This window comes from Podarcis filfolensis (assembly GCF_964270895.1).
Source record: "Podarcis filfolensis genome assembly, chromosome: 12".
NCBI classification, from domain to species: Eukaryota; Metazoa; Chordata; class Lepidosauria; order Squamata; family Lacertidae; genus Podarcis; species Podarcis filfolensis.
Genome location: NC_139614.1, coordinates 13,376,715 through 13,396,299, shown reverse-complemented (window position 1 = coordinate 13,396,299; position 19,585 = coordinate 13,376,715). Strand labels below are relative to the sequence as shown.

Here is a 19,585-nt window from a genome sequence, read left to right as displayed (position 1 = left end):
AAAAGAATAATAATAATAATAATAAAATAATATTTTTTTATTTATACCCCACCCATCTGGCTGGGTTTCCTCAGCCACTCTGGGCAGCTCCCAACAGAGTATTAAAAATACAATAAAACATCAAACATTAAAAACGTCCCTAAACAGGGCTGCCTTCAGATGTCTTCTAAAAGTCAGATAGTTGTTTATTTCCTTGACATCTGACAGGAGGGAGTTCCACAAGACGCCACCACTGAGAAGGCCCTCTGCCTGGTTCCCTTTAACCTCACTTCTCGCAGTGAGGAAACCACCAGAAGGCCCTTGGAGCTAGACCTCAGTGTCCGGGATGAATGATGGGGGTGGAGATGCTCCTTCAGGTATACTGGGCCAAGGCTGTTTAGGGTTTTAAAGGTCAGCACAACACTTTGCATTGTGCTCAGAAACGTACTGGGAACCAATGTAGGTCTTTCAGGACTGGTGTTATATGGTCTCGGTGGCCACCCCCAGTCACCAGTCTAGCTGCTGCATTCTGCAAGAACAGGGAGCCACTACAGAAAAGGCCCATTCCCATGTTGCCATTCTGGATTAGTTGTAGTTTTCGAGTCAATGCTGTCAAGCAAACCCAAGTCCTTGCATCAATATTTTCATGAACAATTATTGCTTCCAGAACCTATTTTCTGGTTGGAACACTACAGGGTATGCAACTTGTAGGCTGCTTCCGTGACTGCATGCTGTGAAGCAGTTTACTATTATTTGTAAAATAAATTTTAAAAATAAACTCAATTTGGGAAAAGGGGGTGCAATTTCCTGCTCCACCTCAAGCAACAAAATGTCCTCGATCTGCCCTGCTTTAACATGTTTCTTTTCCGCTGAATTTGACCTAATTCAAATGTATTTCTCTTAACCTGAGCAATCCTTGCTTTTCCTTCCACAGCCTGTGAGGTGAGGAAGGTTGATGTCATGTTCCTAGTGGACAGCTCTGGTAGCATAAGCTCTGAGGACTTTGGAAAAATGCAGAACTTCATGGCAGAGTTTGTGAAAAAATCTAACATTGGCCCAGAACAAATGTGCGTTGGTGCTGTGCAGTTCAGTGGCACAGCCGAAGAAAAGTTCCCCCTCAATAGGTACTTGACAAAGAACGATATCATTGATGCTATTGGGAGTATGTCTCTTATCGGAGCCAACACACTCACTGGAGAAGCACTGGCATTTATTTCCAAGTATTTTGAGGCTGCCAAAGGGGCACGACCTGGCGTCCACAAAGTTCTCATCCTGATCACTGATGGGGAAGCACAAGATGAGGTGAAAACTCCAGCCACAGCCCTGAGAGATAAAGGCATCACAATCTACTCAGTTGGCGTTTTTAATGCCAATAAAACTCAGCTTGAAGAGATCAGTGGGAAACCTGAGAGGGTGTTTTACGTGGAGAACTTTGATGTTTTGAATAAGGTACAGAATGAGCTCAGGTTTGGTGTGTGCAACCCTGAAGAGGGTAAGTACTGTTTCTATTGCTCTTGGGTACATATGCACAGTGTGTGTGTGTGTGTGTGTGTGTGAGAGAGAGAGAGAGAGAGAGAGAGAGAGAGAGAGAGAGAGAGAGAGTTCTGCAGCAGCAAGATGGCAGTGCTTCAAATGCTATCTTCCAGTAGAAAGATAATCTAAAACTCAGTTTTAGGGCATATAAGTCAAATTACATTTCATTATACCCCCATCGGGGGACGTGGGTGGCGCTGTGGGTTAAACCACAGAGCCTAGGACTTGCCGATCAGAAGGTCGGCGGTTCGAATCCCTGTGACGGGGTGAGCTCCCGTTGCTCAGTCCCTGCTCCTGCCAACCTAGCAGTTCGAAAGCATGTCAAAGTGCAAGTAGATAAATAGGTACCACTCTGGCGGGAAGGTAAACGGTGTTTCCGTGTGCTGCTCTGGTTAGCCAGAAGTGGCGTAGTCATGCTGGCCACATGACCTGGAAGCTGTACGCCGGCTCCCTTGGCCAATAAAGCAAGATGAGCTCCACAACCCCAGAGTCGGTCATGACTGGACCTAATGGTCAGGGGTCCCTTTACCTTTACCTTTATGCCCCCATCATATATTTCTGTGGCAGTTCTTCTAGAGAGGTAGGGGATGTGAGTGGTGCTGTGGTCTAAACCACTGAGCCTCTTAGGCTGACAGATCAGAAGGTCAGCAGTTCGAATCCCTGCAATGAGGTGAGCTCCCGTTGGTCTGTCCCAGTTTCTGCCAACCTAGCAGTTCGAAAGCACGCTAGCACAAGTAGATAAATAGGTACCAGCGTTTCCATGCGCTCTGGTTTCCATCACGGTGTTCCGTTGTGCCAGAAGTGGTTTAGTCCTGCTTGCCACATGACCCGGAAAGCTGTCTGTGGACAAACACCAGCTCCCTCGGCCTGAAAGTGAGATGAGCACCACAGCCCCATAGCTGCTTTTGACTGGACTTAACCATCCAGGAGTCCTTTACCTTTTTTTCTTTTCTTTTTTGCTAGAGAGGTGTGCCTCTTTCAGTATTTTCCCACCTTCAGTTGTTTTGCCTTATGCTGTCTTTTTTAATGTCCTGGATGACACGCAACCTCAATTTACCCTTTTCATCCAGACCATAACTTTGTAAAGTAGATTGCTTGTATTTCACTTTTACTGCTGAGGCTGTTTGATACAGGAAAGTGGCCCAAATCCCGCAAAATGTCTGTGTTGAGCTTTCACCGATTCAGCTATAATGCATTTCTAACTGCATTGTGTTTATTCACTTGTCATACCAGGATCCTCCATGCATCATTTACTACACTGAAATGATAGGTTTACAAATAGACTTAATGCTATCATGTACCACTTCAATGGTTCTTAAATAGGGGTCTTGAATCTTCTCTATAATGGGTCTGTAAAGAAATACAGATATTTTATGGATAAAGATAGAATTATTATGTACACAGCAATTTTCTAAAGTTGCAGATATTGGAGTGCAATGTTGCTAACTGTGCTACAAATTGGGAAGCTCCTATTGTGACTTTTTGTTGCCACAAATTCGCTGGGTGGATTTGGCAAGCGCATCTTTTCATCTCAGGTGACCCACCTGCTTGCACACACATCCAAATTACCTCACAATGTTGCATACTTCATGCACTCTGGGTAAATATAGAATATAACATTGGCACCATCGCGATGAACGCATTCATAATTGCAGTAATGAGAAATATTGCATTCTTTACTTTGCCATGTGCAATCAACTTGCATTTCTAAGAGTATCAAGGTGTTTGAATATGACTAATGAATATTGATGGTATCTTTTCTCATTTGCTTTCCAGAGTGCAAAAGGCTAGAGCGTTTGGATATAGTATTTGTAATCGATAGTTCTGGCAGCATTGGTCCTTACAACTATGATCTCATGAAGAACTTCATGATTGGCATTGTGAATAAATCTAATGTTGGCAAGGAGCTTGTTCAGTTCGGAGCTCTCAAATATTCAGATGATCCACACATTCTGTTTGATCTCGATGACCACAGTACACAATCAGAAGTCATTGATGCTATCAGGAGTGACACACATTTAGGGGGCAATACATACACAGCTGAGGCTCTTGAACATTCAAAACCTCTTTTCACTAAGGCAAGGGGCAGCCGGAAACACAGGGGCGTTTCCCAAATTCTTATGGTCATAACCGATGGTGAATCCCACGATAGAGAAAGACTTGATGAAGTGTCTAAAAAACTCCGGGATGATAAAATTACTATCTTGGCCATTGGGATAAAAGAAGCCAAACTTGATGAACTTTTGACTATGGCTGGATCAGAAGAAAACCAGTATTTTGTGGACACATTCGAAGGACTGCAAAACATATCCAAGAAATTATCAGATAATCTATGCAACAATTCAAGGCCAGGTAAGGTGCAGACTTACTCTTTTGTTGTGCTTACGTGTTGTTGCTTTTCAGTAGTAGGGGTGAAACAGCCTATCCACATATATGTAGCGTGGTTAAAGTTGGTGTTTCCAGAGACATTTGGGAAATGGAAAAGTTTTCCATGGCAATTCCCCAGTTGCCCATTTTCTTTCAAAAGGTTGCTGTGTCAGTTATAAGATAATGGACTTGTCATAATTTCATTTCACCCATTTGTAATTACATTATATTTTAGTCCTTCCTTTAGCCATTATTATTATTATTATTATTATTATTATTATTATTATTTTAAATGTACACACTGACCATGATCTGTAGATTTCAGGGCAGCTCATGAGCCTTGAGCTTTTGTCATCAGGACCTCAACTGTTTAGTCATGCCCTGTTCTACTCTGTTAAAATAACTTTTAGGAAACATGACTTTCCTACATTAGATTTCATGCTGAATATTCTTTTTCTCACCTTTACTCCCAGTCAACTTTGATAGAAGGACTGTACATGATGTCTGTGTGTGTGCGCGCGCGTGTGCGAATTCTAAATCTGTGGATTTCTTTGAAGCCCAGGAAATGCAACCCCATCACAGAATAATGAAAAAACGTCTGAGCACAGCACTCATCTGAATGCATGCAAAGTAAAACCATAGAACACCTCTTTTACCAAACTAGGAAAAAATTCCCCACTAGCCTTCCTGTACCATCTTCATCAAGACCCATTGAAATGCAATAGAGATCTATTTTTGTCTGCCGGTTTGCCTCAGAAAGCTCACAGAAGACCACCAAATGAGATATTGTATGGAGGTTACCTGCATCTTCTTGATGCAGGTTGAAAGAGCAGCTCAGAGATGTGTCAAGTTTTCAGCTGGAAAACAGCAGAGGTTTCAAAGTTTAAGGGTCCCTGTCAGGGAACTGCCATCGGAGCTAGAGGAAGAGGCAAGGCTCCAAAGCAATGCTGGAGAAGGGCCCAGCAGGGAGAGAGGCAGCTCATCGGCTGGGGAAGGAAATCAGCGTAACACCAGGCATAAAGGAGGGCAGATGGGGGAAGCGGAGAGGGGGCTCCAGGACTCCTTGCCGGAGACCAGCGAGGAGAGCACGTATCCTCCGCTGCCCACACCCACCCTGTGCAGAAGACTGCCGCGCAGGGAGAGTAGGCGGCGACTTGGCGTCAAAGAACTTCTTTGCTGGAAGAGGTTCAAGAAACGCCCACTGACGGATTCTGCTAGCGACTGAAACAGCCACAAAGTGAAGGGCTGTCCAGACAGAAAAAGTTTAACCAGGCAACCTAGCCTAGAGTGGCGGTAACTTACGCACGAGCAACCCCTATAACCACTACAGTCCCCCTCCCCTTACCTTCACTTTTTCTATTTGGGCTAGAAACTTGTCATGGTTGGTTCTGTTGTTGTTCCTTAAATGAGGGAGGGAGGGAGGAAAATAACATTCAGTTTGGTTTTCAGTATACAGCAGAAGGTGGAACGATTCATTCTAAACCCCCAACCCTTTTGGGGGGGCTGAACAAGCATTATCCTTATATCTGTGTACCCAGATAGGAAGCAAGGAGAGGGAGAGCAGGTTTGGACTGTGATGCTGCAGAATACAGGTGTGGAATCCCATGTTATTAATAATCATAATCATAATAAACCTTCTGCACATAGAAGATGCCAAGAAAACTAACATAGAATCCACCACTCTAAGACTTTGTATACCCCATGCATTTAAAGCACATTTATCCCAAAGACTCCTAAGGGATTCACATAAACCAAGACAAGGCAGTTGTACCGTACGGTTTTAAAGTCTTACTGTGGCTACTGACATCTTTTTTTAATAGACAGCTCTTGGTGGACTGGAGTTGATAACCTTCATGGAATAAGTTATTCCATGTGACTGTTATTTTCACCTTTTTTTGCAGTACTAATACAAAAATCTTGGTTTACATTGTTTCCCCCCTTACAGAATGTGAGATCCAAGCTGATCTTGTTTTCCTGATTGATGGTTCCGGAAGTATACCCCCAGAAGACTTCGAGATGATGAAGGTCTTCCTGAAAAACCTGCTTGATTTAATTGATTATAATGACAACGTGCGAGTTGGTATGGCCCAATTTGCTGACCGATATGAAGAAGAATTTGGTCTGGGCGCTTATCAGAACAAACCAGAACTTCAAGAAAAAATTATTAACGTTACAATGATGGATGGTGGTAATACATTCATTGGAGAGGCTCTCAAAGGAGTGAAGGCCTTCTTCAACTCCACAAGACGCAGAATACCTAGACACGTCGTGCCCAAATTGCTGCTAATCACAGATGGAGTCTCCGATGACCCTGTTGCTGACAGTGCAAGAGCCCTGGCTGCCGATGGTGTCGAGATTCACGCAATTGGAGTGGGAGAGGTTGACCGGACAAAACTCATGGAGATAACTGATGACTCTGACAGGATATACTCTGTGGCGAATTTCACAGATCTGCCAAGTATTCTAACTCGCGTAACTAAAGAAGTGTGTCAAGATAAAAGTGAAGCAAGTAAGCTCCATTCAAAAACAACATTTTAGATCTCCTTTCATTATTTATGTAAAAATAGATTTATATTTCCATAAAGGGCCAGGACTTTTTTCAGCCGGAACTCACCGGAACACAGTTCCGGTCCCTCTTAGGTGGGCACCATTGCCGTTACAGTGGTACCTCAGGTTACATACGCTTCAGGTTACATACGCTTCAGGTTACAGACTCCGCTAACCCAGAAATAGTACCTCAGGTTAAGAACTTTGCTTCAGGTTGAGAACAGAATTCATGCTCCAGTGGTTCAGCGGCAACAGGAGGCCCCATTAGCTAAAGTAGTGCTTCAGGTTAAGAACAGTTTCAGGTTAAGTACAGACCTCCAGAACGAATTAAGTACTTAACCCAAGGTACCACTGTATAAGAGAGCAAAGAAAGTGTTCATAGTGAGTTCCGGCACCTCTTTTTCTAGAAAAATAGCATTGCACATGGCTAATGCAATATAAAAAGGAATTGTGCATGTGTAAATTAATTTCCCCAAGAGTTTGTTCCCTTCTCCTTAGAAAACCACTTTTTGTTTTTATTTTGTCCTTATTTACTGTCACACTTGAGGGCCCTTCATTACTTCATTCTTGGCACTTGAAGCCCATTGGTGATAATCTACAAAATAATGGGACTAGCTTTGCCTGCTAAGAAGGACCTTGATCCACTTCTTTCCCCCTCTATAATGTTCTTCTGCTAAGTAAGAACGCTAATGTGAAAATTAATTGACATTCTAAAAATATTTGATATTAGAGGTGGAACTTTACGTCAGATATGTGTTGAATTTTATTATTCAAATAATAATTTTATATAAGGAATATTCAAAATATTGGAAGTGTGAGCTTTTGAGTCCCTTCCACTTCTAGCATTTTGAATATTCTAAGAGGACATCTACTATACATGCACCAGAGTGAGATATCAGGCACCTTTCCTTGAATGTACTGCTCCAAAATGCTGGTGTGGTGTAGTGGTTAAGAGCAGTAGACTCGTAATCTGGTGAAACTGGGTTCAATTCCCCGCTCCTCCACATGCAGCTGCTGGGTGACCTTGGGCCAGTCACACTTCTCTGAAGTCTCTCAGCCCCACTCACCTCACAGAGTGTTTGTTGTGGGGGAGGAAGGGAAAGGAGAATGTTAGCCGCTTTGAGACTCCTTCGGGTAGTGATAAAGCGGGATATCAAATCCAAACTCTTCTTCACATGTGAATGTTCCATTTAAAAACAAGCAACCCAACACCTTCCCTGTGTTGGCTTTGGTAAGAGAAAAGATATAGGCTGTTAGACCTTTAAAATATGTCTGCCCTCTAAAGTGAGTTGCAGAATGTCCCCTTAAAAAGTTTCTTTCCAAGGTTTCCCTCTTCTCCCAAAATAATAATAATAATAATAATAATAATAATAATAATAATAATAATTTATTATTTATACCCCACCCATCTGGTTGGGCTTCCCCAGCCACTCTGGGAGGCTTCCAAAAAAAATATTAAAATACTGTAATACATCAAACATTAAAAGCTTCCCTAAACAGGGCTGCCTTCAGATGTCTTCTAAAAGTCTGGTAGTTGTTTATCTCTTTGACATCTGATGGGAGGGCGTTCCACACGGAGGGCGCCACTGCTGAGAAGACCCTCTGCTTCTCGCAGTGAGGGAACCGCCAGAAGGCCCTCGGGGCTGGACCTCAGGGGTAGAGACGTTCCTTCAGGTATACCTGGCCAAGGCCGTTTAGGGCTTTAAAGGTCAGCACCAACACTTGGAATTGTGCTCGGAAACGTACTGGGAGCCAATGTAGGTCTTTCAAGACCTCCCAGCCACCAGTCTAGCTGCCGCGTTCTGGAAAAGTAAGTTTTAAGAAATAGTTTACTTACAAACTCTCCAAAGCCAAATTCACGTGTTTCAGAAACTTGCACAGGCAGTAAAACTTGGCTTAGTTACAAAGTGGCTAAATTATTGGTATAGGAACTCAAGTGGCTTGTGAGCGCCATGCAGAGCAACCAGATCAAACCTCTTCATATATTGTGCTTCTCAGGTAGACTGGGGAAGAACAAAGGCTTGATTACCTAGTTTCTCCCAAAGTGACTGGAAGTGGGTATAGCTAAGCCAAGGAGGACAGTTTAATTTATGGTATTAACCCCTTCATGCATTAACTAGACTTGAGCATGTTGATTATATGAGGCTGGTTATCCCACACCCTGCATATTGAAGATTAACACATAAACTAGAAGGGTTCCAACATACGCTTCTCCATTAATCATTTTTATGTGAGGGTGATTAGCTGCAGGTATAGTCCAGGAAGAGTACCTCCCCTTGCACTGTGCAGTGTTATGCTCCAGGGGGAAAAAGCTGCACCACATGATTCTGCTGCAAATGTACATCAGCTCAAAGTATCGCTTTTTTCTGTTGCTGAAATTTGCTAAGCATCATATTATATAGTCCATTTCAATGTATGTATGGTTGGCCAGTGGAATTTTATTTTTATTTATTTTTTGTGGCCAAACCGCTTTCATTGATTTTCCATTTTTTCCCCAAATCAACCACAAATTAAAGCACATTTAATACAATTTTTCCAAAAATTGGTTTCCCACACTCCATTGTTGATGTGTCCATAGTTTCCTCCTGTTGCTGCATTAGTTTCCTAGTTATTTCTAATTCACATCCCATTCCTTGCAATTAACCTTATATTCCTTTTTTTGTGTTTTTAATTCATTATCCTCAGCCATCACGTATTCACTTGCCAATTCCTGCACGTACAATATATTAACATTTACAGTGGTACCTCGAGTTACATACGCTTCAGGTTACATATGCTTTAGGTTAGACTCCACTAACCCAGAAATAGTGCTTCAGGTTAAGAACTTTGCTTCAGGATGAGAACACAAATCGTGCTCTGGTGGCACGGCGGCAGCAGGAGGCCCCATTAGCTAAAGTGGTGCTTCAGGTTAAGAACAGTTTCAGGTTAACTACAGACCTCCGGAACGAATTAAGTACTTAACCCGAGGTACCACTGTACAATACAGTGGTACCTCGGGTTACATATGCTTCGGGTTACATACGCTTCAGGTTACAGACACTACTAACCCAGAAATAGTACCTCGGGTTAAGAACTTTGCTTCAGGATGAGAACAGAAATCATGCTCCGGCAGCGTGGCGGCAGCAGGAGGCCCAATTAGCTAAAGTGGTGCTTCAGGTTAAGAACAGTTTCAGGTTAAGAATGGACCTCCGGAACGAATTAAGTACTTAACCCAAGGTACTGTACCACTGTATCTACAAGTGAGATTACTCAACAAATTATCAATCCATGATAAATCAATAATTATTATTTCTAAAATAAATTCTTTTCCTTCCTTCTGTGTGTATGAAAACCTAATAGTTCACTTTCATTAGATGTTTTCCTACTACTTCATATCTGGTCAGTCCAATTGGTCCAAGATTCCACCAGTCAGAGTCCTCTTTCATTTCCAATTCAAATATTTCCTCTTGTCATTTATAATCTGTTGGCAATTTTAAAATAGGAATTTCAAGGACAACCATCCAGCTCAAGGTACTTTCCAGCAGGCGTCTTCATAAAAACCAGCCCATAATGTCAGGGGAAGGCAGGCCATATTTCCTTGAGAACTTTGACAGTTCAAACTTTGGTTGCCCTTCCCTTAAACCAAGCAAACCCAAGTAAATGTATCCATCCATTAAATTTCCAAGTTTGCCTCTATATGGATAAATCCACTTCTTCCTTGGCCAGTAAAAAATCTTAACCAGTAGGAAAAAAAGACAGTCGCAGAACCAAGAAATTACACAAAACAAATGACATGCCGTTGAAATCCTTGAAACGAGAAGTAATCGACTATAGAATTAAACTAAATAACAAAAATCAAAACGTTTAAGGAAAAAATTAACCTAGAATTGAACAAAGCCATAACGGGATGCCGGCTACAAACCTTGTTTCACTGAACTATTCGGTTTCTTCAGAAGGAAATAGAGAAATCACGAACCTTAAATGATTTTAAACAAACTCAAGAACAGGGCTGAAACGCTTCCCTGAGTTTACAAAAAAGGTATGAAAACCTCAATGACAAGTTTTAGGCATAGCGCTATTTAAAGAAAGCCAAGCAGTAGTAATAAGGAGTTGCGGACTAGGCTGTGAAAACTCTAGTATTGCCTTTACAAAAAGGTTTAAAAAAACTTACAAAGGAATACGAGATAAGCTGTTTTAGATTTTAAACAAACTCAAAAACAGGGCTGAAACTGCTTTAACTGATGTTAAAGACTGATCAAAAAATCTTAAGGCAGATATTTATCTAGATATCACCTGAGATGCCTAGAAGTAACCAATCTCAAAGGATACCGTATTTTTCGCCCTATAAGACGCACCAGACCACAAGACGCACCTAGTTTTTGGAGGAGGAAAACAAGGGGAAAAAATTCTGAATCTCAGAAGCCAGAACAGCAAGAGGGATCACTGTGCAGTGAAAGCAGCAATCCCTCTTGCTGTTCTGGCTTCTGGGATAGCTGTGCAGCCTGCATTCGCTCCATAAGACACAACACACATTTCCCCTTACTTTTTAGGAGGGAAAAAGTGAGTCTTATAGAGCAAAAAATACGGTAAATGGTTCAAGTTTGTTAGAATACAGTTCTGCACTGCTCTTTCTGTATCTATCTTCTTCCAGGGTTTACTTTTAAAATTAATTTGTGTTTTTTTTTTAATCTTTGTGTTTCCCTAAAACAGTATGTTTTATGGATGTCGTTATTGGATTCGATATCTCATCTCAGAAAGCAGGAGACCATATTTTCAATGAGCAGCATCTTTTGGAGACTTATCTCCCTGATATTTTAAAAGACTTTACATCTTATGGGGCTGTGAGTTGCAACAAAGGAACAAAAACACAGTTCAGTGTGGCAAATCTAATAGAAAATACAGACACACCTTTTCTGCGGACACTCCAAGTTGACCATGAAAAAATCCTAGAGGATCTCCGGAAAGTTAGGCTGAACGGCCCATCATATCTCAATGTCGAATTCCTAGACAGCCTTTGGAATGTATTTGAAAGTGTATCTGGTAATCACATGCGAAGCCAGGTAAGTTATTCTCATGCTCAACAGATGGTACTTAAATGCTGCGTAAGCAGTTTTTTTTATTGCATACTTGCCAGCTAACCCTTCGGAATAATCCGAATCTCCATCACTGTATCTGCTTTGTAGTCGCCTGTCAGTCTTAACTAAGAAGGAACAAATCCTCAGCTTCTCTTAGTTTCTCCTTTTTCCTATCTTAAATTCAGTTAATCACATTTCTGCACCACTTCAAAAAAAAAAAAAATTCAAAAGATCTGGATGAAATTTTGTCATTTAGAGCACGTTCTCCTAACAATATTTTTGGATGCGGTTCTTCCTAAAATATGCATTTTTGGAATCATTTTTCCCTAATGAATGTTGGTATATTATTTTCACTAATATATGCATTTTTATATACGTGGCATATATACGTTTTGTACATATTTTGATTGAGGAACCAAATCACAAAATTCAGAAAAGTGCAGCTGCCATTTGGATTATGTATTTAAATGCACACTGAATGAACTTTCTCCTCCATCCCTAGTTCTACTTTATCTAAAAAAAAAAAAAATCAATTCCCCAGATGTGCGGTTATTCTTTCAGTCTAGCTAGCCATTATACTATTTGATGAATGAAGTTGTACCATACTTTCATATATCTTGTTGCTCTTAGGGTATATACAGTTGCTGTTTTAGTCTTTCCTTTCTAACACTTTTTAGGTTTTGCTTGTTTTCTCTGATGGCTTGGATGCTGACAAAGAAGTACTTAAAAAGAAATCGGAAGAACTTCGAAAAAAGGGTACGTTACATAAAATCAGAATATAATTGTTTTAGTGCACATTGTTGTTGTTGTTGTTTAGTCGTTTAGTCATGTCTGACTCTTCATGACCCCATGGACCAGAGCACACCAGGCACTCCTGTCTTCCACTGCCTCCCACAGTTTGGTCAAACTCATGTTGGTAGCTTCGAGAACACTATCCAACCATCTCGTCCTCTGTCGTCCCCTTCTCCTTGTGCCCTCCATCTTTCCCAACATTAGGGTCTTTTCCAGGGAGTCTCCTCTTCTCATGAGGTGGCCAAAGTATTGGAGCCTCAGCTTCACGAACTGTCCTTCCAGTGAGGACTCAGGGCTGATTTCCTTTAGAATGGTTAGGTTTGATCTTCTTGCAGTCCATGGGACTCTCAAGAGTCTCTTCCAGCACCATAATTCAAAAGCATCACTTCTTCGGTGATCAGCCTTCTTTATGGTCCAGCTTTCACTTCCATACATCCCTACTGGGAAAAACATAGCTTTAACTATACGGACCTTTGTTGGCAAGGTGATGTCTCTGCTTTTTAAGATGCTGTCTAGGTTTGTCATTGCTTTTTCCCCAAGAAGCAGGCGTCTTTTAATTTCGTTAAATAGCGCAGATAAGTTATAGCTATAACAATAAGGTGTTGTGCAAGGTGACATATGTAAGGCACTAAGAACATATGAAGAGCCTATTGGATGAGGTCAATGGTCCATCTAGTCTAGCATACTCTTTTCACTAGTCGCCTGTGGGAAGTGCACCAGCAGGACTCACTTGGGAAGTCTGCTGTCCTGGCACTAACCAAACTCAACCCCATGTAGCTTTAGCAAGATTTCGGTGTCATGTGACTTCAGTTCATCCCCAGAGTAGCAGAACTGTTCAGATCAAAAGACTGGAGGGAGGAATTCCTTGACATTCAAGGGATAGAAAATGGAGTAATAAATGACCGAGTGGTATATACAATTTTTGTTGCATAAATCTATAATAACATTCTTATTCCTGCCCTGTGGAACGCCCTCCCAGCAGATGTCAAAGAGAAAAATAACTACCAAACTTTTAGAAGACATCTGAAGGCAGCCTTGTTTAGGGAAGCTTTTAATGTTTAATAGGTTATTGTATTTTAGTGTTTTGTTGGAAGCCGCCCAGAGTTGCTGGGGAAACCCAGCCAGATGGGTGGGGTATAAATAATAAATTATTATTATTATTATTATTATTATTATTATTATTATTATTATTCAGTGTCAGGGGCTGGTCTGAATCGGAAGATGGGGGATGCAATCTCAGGAAGATCGGATCCTAATAAAAGAGGAGGGGGAATATTCACCCCCCCCCCTTTGCTTCCAGCATCTCCAGAAGCAGGGAGACACAGAAGCTGCACAGTTGAGAAAAGAGCTGCCCAGCTATGATATAGTAGCTAAGCAACCAGAAGGGAGGGAGCAGCTGGGCGATACATCAATCGAGAGTGGGGAGGAATCCCCTCCCTTCCCCCAAACTCGGAGGTCTAAGCGTGTCAGAGAACAAAGGAGATGCAGGGGGAGAGGAACTTCCATTTGGCACACTCCTTGCTGCTGAAATCGCAAGGAAGAGTCAGAGTAGCCAGTTAATATCCTTGCGGAGAGTTGCCTGTTTGTGCTCATAACAGAATGCTATAATAAAAAGACTATAAATCTACCAAATGCTCATTATTTCTTACCGGTGAGCCACCGGAAGGGAGAGGGGAACTCCCGTACATGACATTCAGGATGTGCACAGCACATCTTGAGCATGGGTTCAGCACTGGACTACTCTGGTTCTGTGTGGCAGTTATGTATCTCTGCAATATACAACTAGCACTGTAGTCCATGTGTTCGTAGCCTTAAGGCTGGATTACTGCAATGTGCTCAATGTGGGGCTGCCTTTGCGCCTGGTTCAGAAGCTCCAAGTGGTCCAACATGTGGCACCACAGTCTGCCCATATACCTTATATCCCAGCTTGATCACTGAGCTCATCTGCTGGAGTGTTGCTGGTTGTTCCCTGTGTTGGAAAGCCTCATCTGACAAAAAGAAAGTAAGCCTCAGGGCAGAGGTCGGCAAGGTTTACCTTGCCTGGGCCAGTTCACTCCAGCAGAGATCCCTCCGTGGGCCAGATCGCACCCGCGCCCTCAGTTTCTGGCATGTGCAGACATGATTTCCTGTGCCACGAAAGTGAGTCCCCATGCTGCACCACTTTAGCGTAGCATGCGGGGACTCACTGAGTGGGTGGCTTGGTTTGGGGGCAGCTCGTGGGGCGGTTAAATGACCCCTGTGTGTCGCTTGTGACCCATGGGCCTTAGGCTGCCAACCACTGCCTTAGGGCCAGCAGCCCAGTATTGTGTGCCTTCTTGTTTAACTTTTAAATACCTGCTGAAAACTTTTCTATTCCGTCAGGCAATCAAGAATGCATCTTTCCATTATAGGTGATTTCCAGTTTTAACATTTTTATATGTTTTTAGTGTATGGTTTCATATATAATTGTTAGAAACCACTCTGATATTGTTTATGATTACAGTCATACCTTGGTTTTTGAACAGCTTAGTTCTCAAACGTTTTGGCTCCCAAACGCCGCAAACCCAGAAGTGACTGTTCCGGTTTGTGAACTATTTTTGGAAGCCAAACGTCTGACGGGGCTTCCACGGCTTCCAGTGGGCTGTAGGAGCTTCCTGCAGCCAATCAAAAGCCAGGCTTCGGTTTCCAAATGTTTTGGAAGTCGAGCCGACTTCCAGAACGGATTCCATTCTATTTCCAAGGTACAACTGTAGCTGTATATAATTATAGATCCCATTTGTTGCATCCGTGAGAACTATTTTGGGTGCTAAGATGTTCAAACAAATCAGAAAGTTAGAGAATTATTTTCCTTCTTTGATCTGCTACTAAGTGGTGTCCCAGCCAGAGTTGTCAAAACGAAATGTGAAAAATGATATATTCTTCACTCTCCTCATTTTAGTTACCGTATCATACATAGCATGCGAGTTAATCCTTCAGGATAAGGAATTGAAAAATAAGAGATCAAATAATAGTCTGGGAAATAGATACGTGTAAAATATTTTTAACAACCAATGTTTCAAATAGGGCTGGATGGAATAATAACAGTTGCTCTGGAAGGAGTTACCAACTTTGCGGATCTTCTGGAAATTGAATTTGGAAAGGGATTTGGATATAACAAGCAATTAAGTATGGGTACACAAAATATTGCCAGCAGGCTGTTTTCCTTTGTGGTAAGTTTGTAAGACATTTAAAGGCTTAAGGGTCCATTCCTTTATGCTCCTCATACCAGAAAATAAACAGGGACGTGATCGGCGCTGTGGTCTAAACCACTGAGCCTCTTGGGCTTGCCGATCAGAAGGTGGGCAGTTCAAATCCACGCTGCAGGGTGAGCTCCTGTTGCTCTGTCCCAGCTCCTGCCAATCTGGCAGTTCGAAAGCACGCCAGTGCAAGTAGATAAATAGGTACCACAATGACGGGAAGGTAAACAGCGTTTCAGTGCTCTCTGGTTTCCATCATGGTGTTCCGTTGTGCTGGTAGCGGTTTAGTCCTGCTGGCCACATGACCCAGAAAGCTGTCTGAGGACAAACGCCGGCTCCCTTGGCCTAAAGCAAAATGAGCGCCACACCTCCATAGTCGCCTTTGACTGGACTTAACCGTCCAGGGGTCCTTTACCTTTTACCTTTGACCAGAAAATAAGTGATTGGTATGGGGTGCAGTGATTTCAATTCTCATCACATTTAAAGCTACAGGAATACGCTAAGAATATATGTTTCATCTGTGACAATTTCCTCTTTTCAAGACACAAATTGCTGAGAGAACATGCTGCTGCAAATTCTGTACGTGTATGCCAGAGGAAGGGCCCCGTGGACCAAAAGGGAAAATTGGATCACAGGTATGAATGTTTGTGCATAATTTAATTTACTACAACCATCTGTGTATGTTGACTCCTTTCCACATGCAGTATCTTTCATGTAGAAGCGTTTACCAGTTTCCTAATTTGAACATTCAAGGAGTTCATATGCCACTGATAAAATAACTTACATTTTAAATCTAATATTTAGCTTGTAGAAACTTGCCAAACGCTCATCAAGGAAAACAGAAATGCTTGGATTTTATTGTTTATTAATTCTTCAAGTTAAGATTTGATATTTCAAACTACAGTCGTACCTTGGATCTCGAACGCCTTGGCTCCCGAACAAATGGGCTCCTGAATGATTGAAACCTGGAAGTGAATGTTCCAGTTTTCGAGCGTTCTTTTGGAAGCTGAATGTCCGATGGGGCTTTCAAGGCTTCCGATTGGCTGCAGGAGCTTCCTGCAGCCAATCAGAAGCCACACTTTGGTTTCCGAACGTTTCAGAAGTCGAACGGACTTCTGGAATGGATTCTGTTCAACTTCCAAGGTACAACTGTATAGGAAATGAAGGCAGCCTTCCATGCAGTGGTAATGTTTTAGTGAATAATAATAATAATAGTAATAATAATAATAATAATTTATTATTTATACCCCACCCATCTGACTGGGTCTCCCCAACCACTCTGGGCGGCTTCCAACCAAATATCAAAAACAATACAACGCTTTGTGCATCCCAGATAAACACTTGTAATGCACAAGGTCCCTTCAATTTTAGAAAAAGTAAAAGAGTCTCCAACTTGCATGCAAATATTCTACACTCTAGAATACTGAAGTTGCATCTATCAGACTGCACCTTTTACTAAATATTGAGCCACTCTTAAAGAAACCACTTCATCTGAATGCTTCCCAAATTTCAGTATTGACCTTCTTTATTAAAATTTTATTTTCAGGGATCTACTGGTTCGCCCGGCTATCAGGGATATACAGGAGAGGATGGAGAGCCAGTAAGTTATATCAACGTAGAAATTTTTTTTCAGTTCATAGTAGGGTCCTTGTTTCCACTGACGTCGTCTTTCTCTTTTAGGGTTCCAGAGGATTCCCTGGGCCAGAGGGACCCCAAGGCTATAGGGGAGACCCAGGCAGTCAAGGAATGAAGGTAGGAATACACTTAAGCAATTAAAGTAATAATCAAAAGACGGATTTTGTAATGTTTTGTTTTGTCATTTAATGAACACCTGTTTTGTTTTGTTTTTAATATTTCAGGGCCTACAAGGCCGAACTGGAAGAAAGGTGCAGTAAGAAAATGTTGTCTGTGCTGTCTTATGTCTGCAAAAACATTGGGATTGTTTGGTGAATGTGAAAGATTTATAAACCTATTCCTGGAATTATAATGATAATGATAATTATGATGACGACAACAATGGATGAGCTACATATTACATGAAATGAGTGTTAAAAAGCACCATTTATTTATTTTAATGAGGAGCAGCCTCAAGAAACACAAATTTTGAGTTAGGGTGTGACAACATAGAGTCCCCACCAACTGCATTTTATTCCCAAAATCCCTGTATATGCTTTCCTCCACGTAGGGTTCCAAATGCACACTTACTATCATAGATATAAATATGAAAGCTACAGGAGAAAGGGAGAGGGGAATTTGAATACAAAAATGGCTGGTGTCGAAAGGACTGAGCCCCTTCTCCTCCATTCCTCTTAAATATATAACCTTGCCAAGATGCATGGTGGAGTTCCATGTGGAGTTCCACCCATGCCACTTGAGGTGTGATTTGTCTAAGATTGTTTTGAATGAAAGAGGAACTGGAACCCACTCACTTGTTAGATATTGGATATCAGAAACAATTTTGCCTTCTCATAGGCAAAGGTACGTTCCCAATCAGTGAGGCAAAGCCCTACATTAGTGTTGGGAAGTCTTCCGCCTGGGGACTTCAACTGGTCCACCAGGCCCTCTCTGGCCAGCCCACCAGGACTTTCCCAACATGTCACAGCCACAGTTGGCCATTGGCCATCACACCCCAATCACCAGCCCCTGCTCTGTGCTGTTTCCCCTTCTGTTAGCTCTGCAACCCGAGAGTAAGTAGCAAATTATGGGCTATGAATCTAGGATTCACATCTATAGTGATGGCATAGGAAGATCCGATTCAAAACCTTCTGGTCTCTGCTTTGTATAAGGTTGCCAGAAGTGAGTTATTTCCCTCCCCTATCTGGAAGTTTTTTTATGACTAGTGCTTAACAAAACAGAATTCTTACTATTATGGGCAAAGTAAACGAATGTAAACAACTGGCTCAGTTGCATATTTTATATTTCTAAGTTCTGGCCTGAGGTTAGGTCTTTAGAAAAGGTGGGAAAGGATGTGAAACTAGAGACAGATAACATTGCAGATTTTGGAGTGGATCATAGAGAGACACTGGGTCAAGGAGGGGGTCCCTAAAAATTGTTAGAATTCCTGCTCCATGATTGCAGTCATGGGATTGTTGTCTATCACATGACGGTGTATGTTTTGACTCCACAAAGTGGGAAGTGACAGAGACAGGATGTTTGTGTTACTGTGTTCCGTGAAGTGGGACTATTGTCCTTTTTTCTCTCTTTGCTGTCTGATGCTAGAGAGAGAAGGAGCCATGTTGCAGTGCTCCATGTGTGTTTATATGTAAATAAAGTAGATTAGCCAAAATGCAGAGTTGCTGAGGTCTGTCACGCAAGCTGCGAAGACTCTTCGGATCCCTAAGTGTGCCGATGCCTGTTGGCATCAGTCGCTGTGATGTTCAGGCAGAAGAAAGCTTTTGAAGCTCCCAAACAAAAGACCAGGAGGGAGAGTACATGCCAATCGGGCATGTGTCTCTGCCAGGGTCCTACTCAAGTGTAGGACGAGCTCCTGACACTATTCATAAAAATCCTTATTAGGCTTTGGTCAGGTGCTGGAGTTGACAAAGATTCTACTTTTCTTGGACTGTTTATGCAGGCTGATTATTCTGAGTAGCAGTGCAACTCATTGCCTGGTTTTGTTCTCTTAGGGAGAGAAAGGGGATGATGGACTTGATGGAATCCAGGGAGAAGAGGTAAGTTATTTTCCATCTCCTTGTGTCGCAGTCTTTTTTTAACTCTGGAAATAATTTAATTTTCAAAATCTTCTTCAAGGGATCACATGGACTCCCAGGACACAAAGGAGAAAAGGGGGATGCAGGCCTGCAGGTATATTTTCAAATTCTATCATTGCTTCCAAGTTTGACATTGAGCAGAGTTGGTAAGCCAGTGTACTGTATAAGTGAGGAACTTTTACATAATTCTCAAAGGAAAGGAATAGGTTTAGTACGCACAGACTAGTAAGAAGTTTAGGATAGTTGGGCTTCCTAAGATATTGAAAAAATGTCTATGTCTCATGCATAGGAAGATTGCAATTTCATTCATAAAATGTTGGCACTAAATTTTGACAGGGACACATTGTAGACATTGTGAGCTTTGCATTTTGCTTAGTGGGCTTCTCAA

The 19,585-nt window shown here is 42.0% G+C and overlaps 1 protein-coding gene across 1 annotated transcript in view; it reads left to right on the top strand.

Annotated features, from left to right (window-relative positions):
* Positions 1–19,585, top strand: part of LOC310745351 (collagen alpha-6(VI) chain-like) — a 73,056-nt gene that overhangs the window by 22,072 nt on the left and 31,399 nt on the right. Inside the window, exons 7-18 of the mRNA XM_083577542.1 lie at positions 914–1,471; positions 3,289–3,864; positions 5,825–6,388; positions 11,116–11,465; positions 12,158–12,236; positions 15,315–15,460; positions 16,030–16,122; positions 17,034–17,087; positions 17,168–17,239; positions 17,347–17,373; positions 19,114–19,158; positions 19,238–19,291. Coding sequence (XP_083433668.1) covers positions 914–1,471; positions 3,289–3,864; positions 5,825–6,388; positions 11,116–11,465; positions 12,158–12,236; positions 15,315–15,460; positions 16,030–16,122; positions 17,034–17,087; positions 17,168–17,239; positions 17,347–17,373; positions 19,114–19,158; positions 19,238–19,291 — 2,618 coding nt within the window. The remainder of the gene's footprint in view (positions 1–913; positions 1,472–3,288; positions 3,865–5,824; positions 6,389–11,115; positions 11,466–12,157; positions 12,237–15,314; positions 15,461–16,029; positions 16,123–17,033; positions 17,088–17,167; positions 17,240–17,346; positions 17,374–19,113; positions 19,159–19,237; positions 19,292–19,585) is intronic.